This window comes from Corapipo altera, unplaced genomic scaffold, assembly GCF_003945725.1.
Source record: "Corapipo altera isolate COAL_440 unplaced genomic scaffold, ASM394572v1 1b, whole genome shotgun sequence".
Taxonomy (NCBI): Eukaryota; Metazoa; Chordata; class Aves; order Passeriformes; family Pipridae; genus Corapipo; species Corapipo altera.
The window spans coordinates 13,945,165-13,957,587 of NW_020884881.1; the positions used below are offsets into that span (position 1 = coordinate 13,945,165).

General features: G+C 39.6%; 1 protein-coding gene across 10 annotated transcripts in view; it reads right to left on the reverse strand.

The window, feature by feature from the left end:
- PCLO (piccolo presynaptic cytomatrix protein) overlaps positions 1-12,338 on the reverse strand; it is a 339,234-nt gene extending 326,896 nt beyond the window's left edge. For 7 of the 10 annotated variants that reach the window (XM_027639931.1, XM_027639932.1, XM_027639930.1 and 4 more), the window contains exons 1-2: positions 11,981-12,338; positions 4,849-6,098 (exon numbers count right to left, since the gene is read on the reverse strand). In XM_027639931.1, coding sequence (XP_027495732.1) covers positions 4,849-6,098; positions 11,981-12,224 — 1,494 coding nt within the window. In that variant the 5' untranslated portion in view covers positions 12,225-12,338. Of the gene's footprint in view, positions 1-4,848; positions 6,101-11,980 lie in introns of all 10 variants that reach the window. The other 3 variants (XM_027639939.1, XM_027639938.1, XM_027639929.1) reach the window with 1 other exon arrangement.
- Positions 12,339-12,423: the final 85 nt, after the last annotated feature.

Below are 12,423 nucleotides of genomic sequence, written 5' to 3' on the forward strand. Positions count from 1 at the left end.
GCTTCCTTTACTGTCATGTAATCAAAAAAGATGTTATAGTGTCATTTCTATTAATTTTTTGTAAGTATAAGCAAGACTTATTTAGATTCACCGTAAGAATTAGTCATCTTTCTTATTTTCAATTATTATATATTGTTCTCCATGTACGAGCTAATAATAATGATAATAACTGAAGAAAATTAATATATTTCTGACTGTAAATTCTCTTTAGTTACTGATAATACTTCATGCCCAAGTTATTTGTTACTGTTTAAGATACTTGGAGATGCAGGACATTATTAAAAACAAATACAAATACCAACATTCATCATAAAGATTTGAACCAAAAAATTATATTCTTAAATCGAAGGTTGTGATATGATAGTAAATAAAAACAGAGGCAGAAAGAAAGCAAAAAAAAAAAAAAACCCAGGGCTGTAATGTATAGAGCAATTGATACGAAAAATTTCTAGTTCTACCAAAAATGTTAAAAAAATAGACATCCCCTCCCACACCAAAAATTACAAAACCCACAAAAATATATTTCAGATTGGATTAAAACAAATCCCTTTCACATTGAATTGAAAAATAAATGTGCAAATCCAGTAAAATTTTGCTTGATCAGGAACTATACACTCCACTTTGGGAGAGTCAACTGTTTGGGTTTTTTTATCCCTCCTCTTTTTTCCATTAGGATTATGTCAACTTTGATACAGATACATTGTTTGAAAAATAGTCAGAAATAATAAAATATTTTTTAGAATTCACTTTGCCTCCATCCAAAAGAGCTTTTGGCAAGTAAGCAAGTCCTACATCAATATACACAGCTTCACATTATCTAAATGTGCAATTTTCAGGAAGTAACTAAGTATAAAATGAGACTAATTTTAAATGGTCTCCTAAAAGAACACTGAAACAATGGATGAAAAATGGACTAATGCGAAATATGGACTATATGCAGATAAAGTTCTAGTAGAATAATCCCTTCTCAAAAACTACCTAGGAGACAGGCATCCACAGATACACGTCACGGGTGGGCCCACGGGCAGAGCCCACATACAGCCAAGTTTCCAGTATTAACAGCTCTAACACTCTACTTGATCATCAACTTTACAGAAGCCCATCATAAAGAATGTAATAACATCATTATTACACTTTAAACTCTTGCTCAGTCTGTGTTGTATGTATCTTCCAATAGCTAGTTCACAGAGAATAAAAATTTACTCCAATATTGGGCATATGCACTGATCATTTAGATTTAACTATAGCAGTTCATCCTTTTTGCCCTGCTTTATCGAAAAACTACACGTGTTTAACAAATAGGGTAGTTCCTCAAGTTGTCTTTGCTCATTTTGAGGAAGCCTACTCCTAATTCCAATGTTCTAGGGTGCTGACTCTTTTTTGGGAAGTGCTGGTTTCTGTTGCTAATGCCTCATGGGAGTGGTTTTGGGAAAACAAAATGGTAAAAAAGGAGAAAAATTAATCACTACATAATAAAATACACATCTGTTACAAGGTTCTGATGTATATGAAAGGAAAATGGAATAGAGTACCAGTAATCAAACCTGTTTATATAATTTTTTCCATTACTTTATGCAACTGTTGCTAGGCAGTCATGTGCCATGGTGATGAGTGGAGTGTGACTACCTTGACAGATTAGAGAGACATATGTTACTGAACACATTATTTATGGTGTGTTTTCTCTCCAGACAGCTGTATAAAACCAAGATACCAACTATTTTTCCTCCCCAAGAGGACTGTAAGGTCAGAAGGTTCAGAGAAATAGTTCAAGGGGTCTGACCTTGTGGCAATACAGGTATCACTTTCTGCTCTTGGTTACACAGTTCTCTCTAGTGACTTAGACAGAGTGAATGTACTACTGCATTTTAAATAGAGGTTTAAATGAATAGAATTAATTTTTTTTAAATCTGCATTTTTATAATGGTTTTACAAGGCATGCAATATACTTCCTAAGTGGGTTTGTAAAACCTGCCATATTCTTTCCAGAATCAGCTAGAAATACAGAATATAGGAATTTAGAAAGATCTGTATTGGAAAGGTGATTCACTCTATTAGTTTTAGAGAATGACCTACCATGTAAAAAACTTGTAAGAAGAATATCTTAAGAAGGTAATTCAAGCAACTGTATGGGGGAAAATTTTAGAGAACAAAAGTCATATAAATTCTTTTCTAAATAAATGCCTTTCACTCCCAGCATCCAACTTGAAATTATTGCTTCCCAATCAGTAGTGTGTTTAACATTAGCAATAAAAATATTGGCTACAAAGAACATGGGAAAGGCACAACACAGGATTCCAGAATTATGAAACCTGGCAAAAAGAACAGCAGGGAAAGTCAAAGTATGAGACTAAAGTCAGTAAGTGCATGGGTAAAACAGAGATTTCTGGTCAATAACACTTTAGGAGAACTTAAAATACGAGAAGACAAAAGAAAAAACTTGCACTATAATCGAGAAAACTGACAGCCGAGTCAAACCATGACTTTCCTGATAGACAGGAAGAAATGTGTAAACTAGTGTAAAGAAGGACTCAAACTTTTGTTAATAATCTAAATACTGAAAGAAAAGAGAAACTGGAAGGGAAGTTTGATAATAACTCAAGTGGGAACCATGGCAGCTGAAATAAGTCAATTTTTTGTACATGCCAGAGTAGGTTTTATTACTTTGATAGCAATATTCAGTAATAAAGTCAGATGTGATTTTTGTCACAGACTGAAGCAGGACACCCACAATGAAGTTTCAGCAAGACAGCTGGTGGTGCAAAGCTGAACAAATGAGAAAAGCCTGAGTGGGAGTCGGGAGATTGGAACTAATAGCTGAATAAATTAGATGTCCAATACCTTCATTTACTGAAATGATTTCATCATGAAATAAATGCATATCCTGTGTTTATTTCAATGTGTAATATGAAATTCAAATCTGCTTTTACATATGTATGTAATCAGTTAGTCTTAAAAGCAGCTGTATTTATTGTCTAAAAGTCCTGAATTTCACACTTACAGAGTACCCACTTCAAAAACTAGTAGTTATTCACAGAATTTTCAAACATTTGGAAATCTTACATAAACTTTCTCTCAAAATCCATTTCATTTGAACATATCAAAATTGTTGACCATTTCCATGGGAAACCTGAAGCTTTTAAAGGAAGACAAACCTGGGGCTCCAAGGCGCTCCAGGAGCACACTACGGAAATGAACAACTCAGCACTCACAAAATAAATGTAAGAAATTTTGGTCTAAAAACATTCTGTCAGAACTTGAAGGTAAGGTTTTATTACAAAAGTTCCTCTTTAACATCAATGCATCACATTTCTTGTCTGTTATATATAAATACATCTTTTTTATACCACAAACAGTCTAGAATGACATGGCTGTTCAAGTCACTCCTTTTCCAGTCCAGGCTTTAATGCCAGCTATCTCAATCCTTGATTTCCTAAATTCAAACACAACAGAACACTCCTAAACCAAGACATGTGCTACCGGTGGTTACTGCAATTAGTCTTTCAGGCTTAAATTTGCAATTCTAACAACAAATCAATAAATATTATACTTGCTGGATACAAAAAGTCTGTTGTTTATTACCGGTACCTACAAATAAACATGTGCACTGGAAAGAAACGTAACTGGTAGCAGTGTTCTTAAATCATTGTGGTATTGAGTAAACAGGTTGCCCAGAGAGGCTGTCAAGTCTCCATCCTTGAAGATATTCAAAACTGGCTAAACTTGCTTTAGGTGACACTGCTTTGAGCAGAAGGTTGAACTACATGATATCCAGAGGACCTTTCCTGCCTCAGTAATTCTTTGATTCAATTTTAAATATACAGATACTATCTATCGGGTTCAAAATACAGTAACAGTCCATACTTCTTCCCATGAGCATCTCAGATTAGCTAAACTAAAAGCAAAACAAGACAAAAATAAGTTTTCCAAACATCGCTTCTTGCTATTTATTAGTTTGTCTTTGGTGCCAGGTCTGCAATGTGTGAATCTCTATAAATTGGTAAAAGTGTTGGTACTGAAAACAAACTCAAATTACACTTCAGATTTAAAATTAGTGTATCAGAACGTACAAGAAGATGTTCAAGCAGTAAGAAGAGATCAGACAGTCACATGAAGCCTTATTCCCATGCAGAGCAAGCAAAGGATATGTATAAGCAATAAATCAAGCTACTGCAAACATCAGATTAAAATAAATTCATTTGAAGTCCTAATATTGCTTTTTATTCCGTTTTTATGTTATATAATTACAGCAAGAATGGTGACCTAGGTTAATAGTTCACAGAGATCTCTTTCTTAGCATCCCACAAAAACAAAATAACCCAAGTATCATCAAGTCAAAACTTATGACTCAGGCTTTCAACTAATGAACACCGACACAGTCGCAAAGCAAATCTACCCCCCATCCTTTTTTAAATCACATGCTGGAGCTATGAAGACTGATTTTTACTTTTTTTTTCGTTTGGTTAGTTCTTAGAGTTGCAAATTTTATTTAATTATAAATATACTAGTGCACGAGTATTGTGGTAAGATTATAAAAACAGACAGCAGGTGCTTAAAATCAATCAAAATGAGACAAAAGTCACACAGGGGTTTCTCCTCTTTTTGCATGAAGAAATGAGAAGATATTTCTAAATCTATAAAACCAGAGAACCATTACCTTCTTTTTTTTTTCATTTCCTCCAATTTCATCCCATTTTACTCTTAAGTAGCTTCCCGGAATAGCATGAATTTTTTCTCTGAACTCATTAAGTTAACATGATGATACATTGTAACACATCTGATGTTTCAGCATAACGAAAGTAAACTTAACTTTTTGCTCTGGTAGTGAATATCACTTTAAAAACTACTCACCTCTGTGATATGAGGGTTAGGATTGAATCCACACAGGCTGCAGACTACAGTGTGACACTGGGTGCACGTGTTGTAGTTGGCCTTTTCTGGAGTGTGCAGCAGCAGCTCAGTGGTTGTGCAAAGAGGGCAGAAGGTTTTCTTTGGGGCGGACTCAGGGGGTTGGCTGCCACCAGCTGGCTTTTGCTGCGGGGGTTTGTCTGGCCCTGGTTGCTGGCCAGGTGGTTTTGTAGGTCCTGGTTGCTGTGCCGGGGGCTTTGTGGGCCCTGCAGTCTGAGAAGGTGGTTTTGTAGGCCCTGCCTGCGGTGGCACTTGTTTTACAGGCCCTGTTTGCTGCAGAGGTGGCTTCCCAGATCCAGGCTGCGGTGGCTGTTTTGCAGGTCCCGTTTGCTGAGCAGATGGCTTTTCGGGTCCAGGTTGCTGAGAAGGCTGTTTTGGAGGCCCTGCTTGCTGGGATGATGGCTTTGCAGGACCTCCTTGTCGTGCCGGCTGTTGAGATGGTTGTTTTACAGGTCCTGGCTGCTGCGATGGGGGTTTTGCGGGAGGTGGTGCTTGGGACATCATTCTAGTGCTGTCTGGCTGCTGGGGGGAGGGTTTTGTTGGGCCTGGTGAAGGTTTTGCAGAAGTTTGTTGTTGAACAGGCTTCGTTGGTTCTGACTGTTGTGGCTGAGATTTTTGTGGTCCTCGTGGCTGGGGCGGTTGTTTCGCTTGCTCTTGCTTAGCATCTGCTGGGTGGCCATGGCCTGGTTTCTGAACTTGCTTTGGTTCCCCAGGCTGCTGCTGAGGCACTGGTTTGGAAGACTCAGTTTGCTGGGGGGTAGGTCTGACAGGTCCTTGTTGTTGAACAGCTGGCTTTGGAGACTGTGGTTGAGTTGGATGTTTCGCAGGGCCCCTCTGCTCCTCGGGTTTCCCTTGCTCTTTTGGGGTTACTTTTTGTTTCCTACTGGCTTCTTCATGAGCTGCATCTGAATCTGATATCAAATCAAAAGGATTGAATTTGTTCACAACTGAAGTGACTGCACTCAGTGGATTGGCTTCTGAGAGAAAACTGGGCATCATACTTGGTTTCTGATCTTCTTTAAAATCAGTCCTGGACTTTGATTCCCGTAGACTAAGAGTAGAAGGGCTCCGTCCAGGTGCCCGTTGTTCTGTCTTCAGCACATCTACTGTTCTGCTTTTACTTAAACCTGGTGGTCCTGGATCTGGAGGCTTACCTGGTTGTCTGGGACGGTGGCTTGTATCAGGCTCAGGATGTCTGCAGACAGAAAATATAATAAAATTAAAATAATGCAGAATCCTAGAAAAATGAGATAAAATAAGATGTATCAGTGACCCTGGAAGTGTTCTGGTAATGCTATGAAGTTTCTCAGGTGCTTCAGTGTTTGAAAGACCAACACTTATAGCAAGTGCATGTAAAAAGTATTTAAATAATAATTATTGTTTCTTGAAAGCTTATACAAGTATTCAGTCACAGATTCATTTATTATTTAGAAAACAATCTAATACAGCAACATTATTCAACCAGATAATTTTTTCTTCAGAAATCTGAAGAACTCAAAGTTACAACTTCCTATAATACCTATATCCAAACGAGTAACTCTCCACACTATCCCTTGGGATACAAACACAGGAAGAGAGAGAAGCCTGAAAGAGACAGAAGTGTCAGAAAATTACCAGATCAAAGCACAGCCATAGAAGAAAAATAATGCACAATGCATTGTGTACTTGTGATCTGGTTACTTTTACAAAATTTGGATATATTTACAATTCAATATGCAGCAGGGATTTAAACCCATAAAATCCATGTGTGTTAAGGAGTACATGCTTCTTTGTAAAGTATTTTTTTTGTCACCCATCCCCTCAAAGATCAGAATTTTCCATCAGATAAATAGGGGTCAGTTCACAGAATTAGCCCTGAAGCCTTTTTTTCCTTGCAAATAGAACTACTGTACAACTTCCTCTCAGCATCATCCCAACCTTTTGCAGCATTAAATGCCCAACATTAAAAAGAAAAATCTCTCATTACATTAGAGAATTTGGAAAAATCCTTGCAATAATATTTTGCTGTATGTTTATACAGGAGAAAATAAAACTAAGAATGTAGGAACCAAAATCAAGACCACGTCTTCATATGTGGCACAGTATTCTACTTGTTGCTATACTTGGCTGCAGCTGGGGGAAATAATATTTTATTCACTGCTAATGCTCAGGGAGGTAATAAAATATTCTATTCAGTGTTAACACTGAGCTTCTGCTGGAAGATATGGTGTTCTCTTCAGTGTCACAGAAGTGTTGCAAATATAAAATTTTCAGTTTCCACTTCAAGAGAACCAGTCAACTGTGATCTTGTTTTTTCCAGACATGACATTTTTTCTTGGGCATTCATGAGCAAAGTAAACAATTGCTCATTACATTTAACTGTATTCCTTGACTAACAAATAAATAAGCAAATGCCCAATTTTGTTTAAAAGTTTGGTCAGAAGTCTGCAGAATTATATATAGCAGCAACATTGAAAAATATATTTTACACTGTTAATGTCATGATGGGTTTACTATCTTTTCTGATTAATATTTAGAGATTCCATGACATGCCCAGCAATGGTAATACAAAAGGACAAAGCCAAGTAGACGTTTTTGTGCATGTAATTCTCACAACACGGGATTTCTCGTAATCATGTGCCTGAGTTTTTCTGTTAATTAAAAATTTCCACATGAAATCCTTGTTAAGGACAAACTATTTCCAGCCTTCATTAACTTCATTTACCCTTTCCTGTTCTTGTAAAATTATTGGCCATAATACTTCAAAGTTTACAACCTTAATGTGCAACCCACTGAAGTGAGTAGGTGTTTTTCCACTGGCGTCAGCGAACATTGATTAACTCATTACTCATAAAGAGGATAGTTCAGAAAAGCCTCATGATAATCTAATTCTTTCAAATATTTGGCATTTTTGCTTGTTAAAAGAGCAATTTTATACTCTCATTAGCAACTAGGTAGGTCTACCTGCAGTTCTGTTTCTTGTTATTTAGATTAGCACTACAGGTTTATCTGAAGAGACACTGCTCACCACATGACATCACTTCAACTAGTCTGTTAGCAGCAGGCTGGTACACTTCCAACATTCATGTTTGCAAGTGTTCAGGTTGTTGGAAGGCTTCATTCAACAATGATAAGAGTGACAAGTGGAAAAAAAACCAACATAAAAACCCTCCCCTAACACTGATTTTAGAAATTTAACTTGGACATTAGCAGGAAAAAGTAAGTGTGGATCCCTACTGGAACAGAGTTCTCCAGTTTTCATTTTTATCAAAATAATGTGCTCCATAAATTTCCACTTGATCACATATCAGGATCTGAAATGTCATTAAAAACCACAAATCTAGGAAATAAACCCAGGTGATTCTGTAAGGCTACTGGTGTATTCTGAAGACCATACTTGTCTTGCCTTTGTACATAACAATGTTTCTAAGCAATGGAGACAGAGCATGGCTAACTAGTGGAAGAAAAAGGCTTGAAAAGACAAGCTTCTTGAGAAATGTTACTTCTGTCAAAAGCCGGGACTTGCTTCATTTAGTTTAAGGTACCTGGGAGTTGAAGTCTTCTTTTCTACAACTATTTTACAACCAACTACAAACTGATATTGAAAAATTTTAATTGAACTGGAGAATCAGAATCATCAAAATAAATCTTGTATTTATTTGACAAGAATTTTCTAACTTTGAAACCTTCTGAGTCATGAAAAACCCACAATAATATTAAAGTGTTCAAACCAGACCCGACAAGCAAAATAATTTAGTTCTCCCTCATACAATGCTTTTCCTTGTGCTGCTGTGTTTCTCCTCACTTTGGCCTTGTTCCACGGAACTCATCTCCACTCATTTACATATTACAGCAAAATCAAAGCTTACTTTGGAGTAAGAGGAGATTTAATAAAAAGGTTTAGTTCTTGAATTCCATAATATAAAAACCTATTAAAAAGTCATATCTTTTTCCCATTCATAAGTATAAATAGTTTTAAAGAGAAACACAATAACTACACAACTCCAAGATAGTTAGACCTTTTCGTATCTACAGACTATATATATATATATATATATATATATATATGTGAACTTACTCATGCCCCAGTGGCTAACTGTTGGGTTTTTAGTCAGTAGAGTGATGACATTAAAAATATTATATATTACTCCTGGAAAATACACCATAAACATACTTTAGAAGTGTGACAGTCAGCAAGACCTCTTAGCATTTCCTATCAAAATGCAGCAATTTTTTTTTTTTTTTTACTGTTGATGTCTATTGTGACCAACTTAAAGAACTGTGGGGGAAAAAACAAACAAACAACAACAAAAACAAACAAACAAACAAAAAACCACAACCAACCAGCCAGCTGTATTAAATGCTCATATACTCATTTGTCATCTAATCCTTTCAGATATGGAACAATTCCTCAGCAAGTGGACATTGACACAGTTACAGAGTCATTCGATGAAGCCAGAACAACTGGAACTTGCTTACAAACTGACTGTGTATGTTTCAGCTAAATTTCCCAACCATGAGTTTTCTGAAGACAGATGACTTAAATAGGATAGAAAGATTTCCATAGATCCTAAACATCTAACCAGAACCTAGCTAATAAAATGCTCAAAAAAAAATAAAATTAAAAAGTACATTTGAGTTAGGCAGTTCACTTTAGGTGCTCTAGATCTAAATGCTTATATTAATATTCATAAATCTTAAAAGCTCAAAGCCTACAGAAGTCCTAGAAGGTAGAGCATTTACTTTAAGGTGGCACAGATGCAACTATGTTACCTGCTACATACATATCTTACTATTAGAAAGTCTATAGTTGCAAAAACTGTTGCTTCAGGATACTATCAGTCGTGAGGAATTTATACACTTTAAGACTTGGGTTACTTTGGGAGCAAGAATGAAAGCATTTAGAATAGGAAATAATTATTTGTCCCTAATGCTACAATGGAAATCACAAAGGAAAAATTCATGTTAGCAACATGAAAAAAAACTGACACTGTAATAAGGACACTGTCACAATGCAAAGCTATATGAACTGGAAGCCAGAATTCCTCTTTTGATCACTGTTTCAGTCACTTTACATTTGGACTGGCATAACCAGGCTAGAAAAAAAAAGCTGTTGGGAACAATTGTAGAGCATCAGTTGAGAGGGATTTTCCACATCTGATTTCTTTGGCCACACTGACTAAAACAAAAAGCTTGAAGCTAAGGAATCTGAATCTCATCAGGCTAGTTCCAGTTTTAGTCTGGAAGAGGGTGATCCTAATCCTTAGAAGAGTCTTTCTCCATAGGTTTGGATCAGGTTCATGGTAATTATTCCTAGTATTCGTGGTAGATCTTAGAAAGAGAGGTGCACAAGAGGAGCAAGTAAAGCCACAAACCAAGAGCCGAGACAAGTAGTAACTTCATTACGGTGTGACAGGCACAAAGATTCTATGACGGGAACTGCTATAGTTTCAAAATGTCAACTTTGACTATAAAGTAAAAGGCTGTAATTTACAAATTTAGAGTGCCTTTAAACAGAGAGGGAAATGATTATATGCTAACAAGATCAAAGTATGTTTATAGGAAAGCAGCCATTTATCAATGCAGAGATATCCACATTCCAATGAGTTTAACTTATTCTAAAATATTCCAAGAATCTTACTTTTTACTGGAATATTAGCATGAAAAAATAAAGTTTCAAAGTACTTGTGTCTTTGCTCATAGACTGTTATACAAAAGGGAATTTTGAGCTTAGTTTCAGAGAACTAAAGAATATTTCTTTTTCTCATTAACATCTATAGAATCTGGGCAGAGTCCTGAATTGAATGGAAAATTGTATTTTACACACAGTGGTAATGCCTGATTAATAATTATGGAAGACGTGAAATAGGAAGATTTGACTTCCAGTCTTAAAAAATGGAGACTGTCATCTCAGGTATAATCCCAGTGACTCCAGTAGTTTGCCCAAGAACGAATTTAGTCCCCACCCTCCTTGCCTCTCCTCTTCTAGAATTCACTTATATAAACCTGATATTATATAAACTCATCATGCCTTAATGTGCGGTGAGGTCAATACACCGTGAAACCGTCGGTCGAGGAGGCTCCTTTCAGCATCCAAGACAAACAACACACCCAGCCCCGGAGCCGGAGAGCAACAGAGGTACCGGCCCTGGATGACGGGTCGGGGCAGGAGGAGGTTCAGCACCGCGGACAGCGACACGGGGCCGGGGAGGGGTGGAGATTCAGGACCGCGGACAGCGGCGGTACCCGGAGAGGGAGAATCGGCCCCGGGCCGGGCGGGGAGCTGGCTTGTTGCTCGTCGGGCACTGAATTCACTGGGAGGCAGGGAAAGAATGTGGAAGGAAATCACCCCAGCCTTCGCAAAGGCACAACCTCGCAGAGGTAAAGCCATCACTATCCAGAACACTGGATGCCGTGGCAGTCGATTTAAACTGTTATTTGGCCTCTCCCCCTTTCAAAAAGCAATTAAAAAAAAAAAAAGAAAGGCAAAAAAAAAAAAAAAAAGAAAACCGCGATGAAACAGACCTCCTCAATCCATGACTATTTAATGAGGCCAAATGATAGCTGTAGAGGTTCCGAATTGGCAGAGGAATGGCCAGCAAATGCATTATGCCGACAAGCTTTGGAAGATTCAACAAGAATCCCTCTCCACACAGAGACGCTTGCAGAACCCATCCGCCCTGAGGAGAGCTTCCCTGGCTACTGTGGAAGCTGTGGGGCATCCAGCCTCGTAAAGCACACACCCGCACACGGAAAACCAGAGCGGCGTCTGCACATCTCTCCGCGCCTCAGACACAGAACTGCCGGTGCTCCGGATCGGTGAGAGGGGAGGGAAGGAGAGAGAGAGCAGCCCCCCAACCAAGGACCGCCGTTATTATTAGGGATCATTGGAGTGGGAAAAGCCGGGGAGTGCGGGCTCCGTCCTGGTGCCCGCGCCCGTGCAGCCGCCCCTTCCCTCCCTCCGCCGGCAACATGGAACGCCGGCTCCCGGTGCGGCGGGCCCGGATCGGATTGCGACTCGCCCCCCGCCCCACCGAGAGGAGACGGAGAAGGGGGGAAGGGAGGAGCAGGAGAAAGGAGATTTTTTTCCGTGCATGCCTTTGCATGGGAGGCGGCTCCGCGCCGGCGAGGTTCCCTCTGGGCAGCCCCTGCGCCCTTGACATGACAGCGGCGATCTGCCTCCTCTCCTCCTCGCTCAGCTGGCTCAGGTCCGCCTCCACCCCGGCCGGGACCAGGCGCTGCAAAGGGGCCCCGGAGCCGCCGCCATCCCCGGCCGCCGCCGCCCCTTCGGGGAAGGCGCCCATCCCTTCGCCTCCTTCCAGGCTCGCCTCGTTGCCCATGGCCGCCGCGGCTCCGCGCTCGCCGCCTTGGGTGCAGACCGGGCTGGGGGGCGGCTCGCAGCCGCGCTGCTCGGCGGGCGCTCAGGGTTCCGCGGCCGCCGCCGCCACCACGGCCCCGCTCGGCGGCGGCAGCGCCGTGGTCGTGCTCAGTGGCCGGGGCCGGGCTCAGTGGCCGGGGCCGGGCTCAGTGGCCGGGGCC